General features: G+C 34.9%; 1 protein-coding gene across 1 annotated transcript; it reads left to right on the forward strand.

The window, feature by feature from the left end:
* Positions 1–128: 128 nt before the first annotated feature.
* Positions 129–6,099, forward strand: tmem120aa (transmembrane protein 120Aa). Its single transcript, XM_048181638.1, has 12 exons — positions 129–345; positions 1,234–1,352; positions 1,440–1,556; positions 1,863–1,922; positions 2,122–2,217; positions 2,833–2,922; positions 3,985–4,050; positions 4,870–4,931; positions 5,022–5,114; positions 5,208–5,272; positions 5,531–5,599; positions 5,706–6,099. Exons 1-12 carry the CDS (start codon positions 268–270, stop codon positions 5,814–5,816), a joined length of 1,026 nt encoding a protein of 341 aa, XP_048037595.1. The 5' UTR covers positions 129–267; the 3' UTR covers positions 5,817–6,099.
* Positions 6,100–6,575: the final 476 nt, after the last annotated feature.

Here is a 6,575-nt window from a genome sequence, read left to right on the forward strand (position 1 = left end):
TGTGGGAAGTCAGTCAGTGGGCTATCAGCACAGCGCCTATATGACGTTTTTGTCTTGTTTGGAAAGCGCTCATTGGTCCGTTTACAGGGAGGAGCGTTTCAGTATGAGGCAGAGTCCGTCTCTGATTGGCTACGCTAGTTGCGAAGACTCGTTCACATGACAGACGTCCGTCAAGATAGCAAGCTGCTCCAACAACGGTAGAACAGACCGTTATTCTGTTCACTCTTATCTGGGAACACTTCCTTTGATCAAATACTCTCTCTGGAAATGTTATTTAACCCGACTGGTTTGACCGAATGTTTACAAGAATGGGAGGACCTGGAAAAAGACTATCAACAGGTTCAGGTGAGGAGTCTCTCCTTCTCCAGTGCTAATCACATAACACGACCGCTCTGAACTATGAGATCTCACACTACTGAAACACTACTCTTAACTGCTTTATTTACATCTTAATTATTTCTATTCACACATCTATCGAAATTCAATGCTGATTGTATAGCTACGCTTTAGCTTTGAGAACAAGCTGCTTAGCAATTTAATCCTTACAAATAAACAGTACAACAGTGGTACCATTTATTTAATAAGTAGATATATTTTTTAGTTAGTTACTAATAAACAGCACCTCGATAACCACAAATATATAATTATAATATTATGTATTAAGTTGTTTGCATTATTTTAAGATGAATGGGTAAGTGACAAAACATAATGTATACTTTAAAAAAACAAACAAATCTTTTACAATATCTAATGTTAGTTGATATCACATGTGCCTAGTCATAGAAATATTAGCTTTGGAATAAAGTTGTCTAATATTGGTTAGTACTCACTGATGGTGATTTATTTTTTTTTTTATTAATTTCATTAAATAATGCTTTAATTCTTATTAAACAGAATAATATTAGAAAAGTCTTTTAATAAGCTCATATATATGTACATGCATACGTTTCTTGACTGTTAGCTCCACAAAAAATATTAAAATTACTCTTTGTCAGTGAACCTTATACAAAATTCGGATAACTTTATTTTAAGATGTCCTTATTACAATGTAATGCATTTAAGTACTGGGTAATATTAATTAACTACATGTACTTAATATAGGGGTAGGATTAGTGTTTGGTTGTTTGTAATTATGCACATTTTAATGTTATTACTACAGTACTACGTACATGTAAAAATGACACTGTAAATAAAGTGTTGCTTAAAATTCTAATGTCTATATGTGTTGAACAGGAAACACATCGACTTTACAAACAGAAGCTGGAGGAGGTTTCAAAATTACAGGACAGCTGTTCCTCTTCTATTGCACGGCAGAGGAAAAAGTTAAAGGACCTTTCTGAATCCCTGGAGGAGTTAGTTATAAGTTTTATGTGCTTCAGTTAAAAATATATGTTATTGACCAGACCTGTACCATATATTCAAACGTTTTTCTTTCATAGATGCAGAGCCACAGTGAATCCAGAAGATGTAAATAAAATAGACGAGATCCAAGATTCCATAAAAGAAAGACCAAATGTCTTTTTTGAGATGGAGGCCTTCCTGCCAAAGAAAAATGAGTAAGGCAAATGAGAGATATCTGATGTCACCAGTGCCACACACATTATCAGCATTTACTATTCAAAGCAGGTCATGGCACTTTGTATTTGCCTGTTCCATTTCTAATACAATGTTGACATTATTACAACTGTAGACTAAAGGTGTGGTAAAGAATTCAATGATAAATGCATGTGTTTTTTCAGTAAATTACGAAGAGAGGAAGGATAGTGATGTGTGGACTTGTAATCTACCTTGTTCAAGCACATACAATGATTCTGCCAATACCAGATGCTAACATTAAATACTTTACCCTGGTCTTGTTCCAGGTTATACCTCAGTCTTGTTCTTGGAAATGTAAATGTTACACTCCTTAACAAGCAGGCCAAGTAAGTTCTCAGAACTTTGAGCAGAATATTATTTATTTAAACATTTTAAAAAACTGTGTGTTTTAACACCACATTGGTCTTAACACGTGATCATCATGTTTTAACATTGTGGTGTCATGAAGTGCAGTAATGTTAATGAGTCATGTAATTTGTCTCTGCCTGCTTCAGAAGACTTGTTTTGTTTTTCTCCATTGTACAGGTTTGCCTATAAAGACGAGTATGAGAAGTTCAAACTATACTTGACTAGTCTGCTCTTGTTGTTCTCATTCACCTGCCGGTTTCTGGTCAGTTACAGGTACGTGTTTGTTGCTACCAAATATTTAAAAAATAGTAGTTAGTCTAATAAGTGTGAACTGTTATTCACAATAGTGGTGTTGAGAGTAAGTTTTAAAGGGTTAATTTACCCAAAAATGGCATTTCTGCCATTAATTACTCACTCTCATGTCGTTCCAAACCCGTAAGACTTTTCTTTGTTCATCTTCAGAACACAAATTAAGATATTTTTGAGTTTTTTTAAATCTCCCATAGAAAGCAACAAAATTACCACATTCAAGGTCCAGAAAAGTAGTAAAGACATCATTAAATAGTCATTGTGACTACAGTGGTTCAACCTTAATGTTATGAAGCGACGGTGGATGCTTTCTCTGGGAGATAAAAAACCTCGGATTTCATCAAAAATATCTTAATTTGTGTTCCGAAGATGAACAAAAAAAGGTCTTGTGGGTTTGGAATGACATGAGGGTGAGTAATTAATGACAGAATTTTCATTTTTGGGTGAGCTAACCCTTTAATATCATATTTTAGCAACAGAATTTTTTTTTATATGATGGATTATATGTAATGCTTCATGTCTCACTAATACATGTTGTAAAATAATCAGTTTACTCTTTGCCCACTTGTGTTTTGATAGGGTTGTAGATGCACTCTTCAACTTCCTGCTGGTGTGGTATTACTGTACATTGACAATAAGAGAGAGCATCCTCATTAATAACGGCTCAAAGTGAGAATAATCATATGATGATGTAATACTTAATTCCTACCATATATTAAAGGTGTCATCGAACATTTTTTTACAAGATGTAATATAAGTCTAAGGTGTCCCCTGAATGTGTCTGTGAAGTTGCAGCTCAAAATACCCCATAGATTTTTTTAAATAAATTTTTTTAACTGCCTATTTTGAGGCATAATTAGAAATGCGCCGATTCAGGCTGCGGCCCCTTTAATTGCTCGCGCTCTCCCCCCCCTCCCGAGCTCTCAACTCTATCATTGCATAAACAAAGTTCACACAGCTAATATAACCCTCAAAATGGATCTTTACAAAGTGTTCGTCATGCAGCATGTCTAATCACGTATGGTATTTATGGTATTTATTTGGATGTTTACATTTGATTCTGAATGAGTTTGAGGTTTTGCTCCGTGGCTAAAGCTAACATTACACACTGTTGGAGAGATTTATAAAGAATGAAGTTATGTTTATGCATTATACAGACTGCAAGTGTTTAAAAATGAAAATAGCGATGCTCTTGTCTCCGTGAATACAGTAAGAAACGATGGGAACTTTAACCACATTTAACAGTACATTAGCAACATGCTAACAAAACATTTAGAAAGAAAATTTACAAATATCACTAAAAATATCATGCTATCATGGATCATGTCAGTTATTATCGCTCCATCTGCCATTTTTCGTTATTGTTCTTGCTTGCTTACGTAGTCTGATGATTCAGCTGTGCACAGATCCAGACGTTAATACTGGCTGCCCTTGTGTAATGCCTCGATCATGGGCTGGCATATGCAAATATTGGGGGCGTACATCCCGACTGTTACGTAACAGTCAGTGTTATGTTGAGATTTGCCTGTTCTTCGGAGGTCTTTTAAACAAATGAGATTTATATAAAAAGAAGGAAACAATGGAGTTTGAGACTCACTGTATGTAATTTCCATGTATTGAACACTTGTTATTCAACTATGCCGAGGTAAATTCAATTTTCAATTCGATGGCACCTTTAACCCAATCCTACAGGCTATACTGTAAAGTTTCTAAACTTGTTTTTTGTTTCAGGATCAAGGGCTGGTGGGTGTTTCAACACTATGTCTCAACCTTTCTCTCTGGAGTAATGCTGACCTGGTATGAACAACTTGTTCACACTTGGCAGGCTTGGTTCAATATTAACAAACTCTTGTGCGATTGCTCTGCTAGTGCAGTTCATTTGAATAAGTGTGAACACTGCCATCCGTACCCTAGTGTGCACCAGACAACCACTGTTTCAATGGTCTTGGTCCACTTCCAAACACACTCCGGTGCGGATTGACTGAAATATAAATGCAAAACGGACCAAAGACATCTAAATGAACCAAAAACAGGACATAATGCCACAAGATGTGACCCTAAAAATGAAGGAATTCTCAAGCATACTTGGCTTTTCTCGTCATAGGAGCTTCATTACCCATTTCAGTTCAGTACAGGCATCGGAAACGCCACCTTTTGCAACAGATCTTTGTTTGTGTGTAACTGAGGAATTCCTTGTGCTGTTTCGACTCCTTTACACATTTTCTAAGTTCTCAGCTGGTAAAAATACAGTCATACAACGAGTGTGTTTAGCCCAGTGCACAGCATTGTTTCGGATGTTTGGTAAGTGCACAGCAGTGCACAGCATTGTTCCGTTGCAAAATATACTTCATAAAAGTGTTTTTTTGTTTTGTTTTGTATTTTTAAATACATAAATGACAGTCTGAACCAGGACTAACTGTATCGTTTTCTTTTTTGGTTTGGACCAAAAGAACCAAACTACAAGTGTGAACACAACACACCCTTAAACACTCTATAACACTGTGAAATGTTATTGAATTAGATTAATCAGATACTTAAAATTAAATGTTTTAAGTAGGAATGCTCATAGAACAAAGAAAAAGAGTGAGAAAATATCTGTTCATGTGTGTCTCACAGGCCTGATGGTGAACTATACCAGATATTCAGAAATCAGTTCCTGTCATACTCCATGTATATAAGTAAGATCAGTCTTAAAGTTTTAGTAACCCTTTTTGCGTAACAACGATTTATGCATTGTTTTATTTAATCTTATTTTGTTTTCCATTCAGATTTTGTTCAGTTTCTCCAGTACTACTACCAGAGTGGCTGCTTATATAGACTCAGAGCTCTTGGAGAAAGACATAACATGGACCTTACAGTTGGTGGGTAGTTTTCTGGTAGTTTTTTTTTTTTTTACTATATTACAGATCTATCTATTAACATGTTTTGTGTTTTGACATGTGCTTTATGATTAGAAGGGTTTCAGTCTTGGATGTGGAGGGGTCTGACTTTTCTCCTGCCGTTCCTTTTCTTGGGCCATGTAAGTTTTATACCGTGTTTGTTAATCTTGGATTATTTGCAATAAATGCAATCATCTTGCATGTGCAAACAGCTCACTTCCTGTTCTCTGGCCATCGTTGTGATAAAGACTTTTTATAGTGGCACAGCGGGCAATATGTTTTTTTTAAAGCTTTAGAGATGGCGTAAAAGTTTGCTTATTGCTGACATAAAATGTTGACATGGGTATTCAGAAAAGTTCTTATGTAATCGATCTAACTGTCTTATAAACTATATCCAGTTCTTCCAGCTTTATAATGGAATTACACTCTTCCAAATGGCCCAGCTTCCAGAATGTAAAGAGTGGCAGGTCAGTGTTTGAAAATAATTTAAAATGTTTGCATCATGTGCATATCATTCATGTGTATATGTATATGTGTAATGTTATGTTTCATTTGTTTCCTTTTTCTTCTTAGGTTCTCATGTGTGGCTCTACTTTCCTTGTTTTGTTCATGGGAAACTTCTTCACTACTCTTGGTGTTGTTTACCACAAATACATGGATCAGGACAAAGCTAAAGCTTTATAAATGACTGGCACAAAGACACTGAACTCTTTATCAAAGCAATTTATGTTTTATATTAATGTTTTTTTTAATTGTCTGTGTGTATGGGATTATTGTTTTAATAATGTACAATATTTTTATGACACTATTGCTTAAATGTTTTCAGAGAAGTGCTTCTTCTGTTCATGGTTTAATCTTGCTAAGTGAGGATTTTTGTAAATGTGTCAAAGGATAATGGATGAAATGTCTTTCCCTTAAACCTAAAATAAAAATATTTATTATTTTGTTTTTATTTTATTAACTAAAATGCTATGACTTTTTTCACGCCATATGTCAATGAAAGTCATGACATCAGAATATCATAACAGTGTGTGCGTGTTTTCTTTTTCTAAATTTTTGAAAAATGTCTAGCTCATATTTGCAGTTAAATAGAACGCAAGTTAATGTTTGTTAAAGAGAACTTGAAGACAAACACTAGACACACTTTCACTGGCATTGTTCCACACTACTGTCAATACATGACTCCACCATCATAGGACTATGTCAACACCTTTGTGTGAGTAAGAATCATGTGCAATCAGCCTAATGTTAGGAAATTTTTCAAGAATTTTTGAATATTTCAAGATTGAGGAAGCCCTGTAAAACAGAAATAGGAACTGGAAATATCCCTTAAGTGCTTTGAGCAGAATGTTAGATTCAATGATTTTATCATTGTAAAAGATATCTCTGCATTTTTAAGCACATTTTCCAGTAAAGAATTCACCTCATTAAGCATGACATTCT

This window comes from Megalobrama amblycephala, linkage group LG2 (genome assembly GCF_018812025.1).
Source record: "Megalobrama amblycephala isolate DHTTF-2021 linkage group LG2, ASM1881202v1, whole genome shotgun sequence".
In the NCBI taxonomy this organism is placed as follows: Eukaryota; Metazoa; Chordata; class Actinopteri; order Cypriniformes; family Xenocyprididae; genus Megalobrama; species Megalobrama amblycephala.

Excerpts from the sequence above, each read along its gene's own strand:
- tmem120aa (XM_048181638.1), top strand. The coding sequence starts at position 268 with ATGTTATTTAACCCGACTGGTTTGACCGAATGTTTACAAGAATGGGAG. Across the intron at positions 5,115-5,207 it reads TAACATGGACCTTACAGTTG|AAGGGTTTCAGTCTTGGATG; the intron begins GTGGGTAGTTTT and ends CTTTATGATTAG. Across the intron at positions 5,600-5,705 it reads CAGAATGTAAAGAGTGGCAG|GTTCTCATGTGTGGCTCTAC; the intron begins GTCAGTGTTTGA and ends TTTTCTTCTTAG.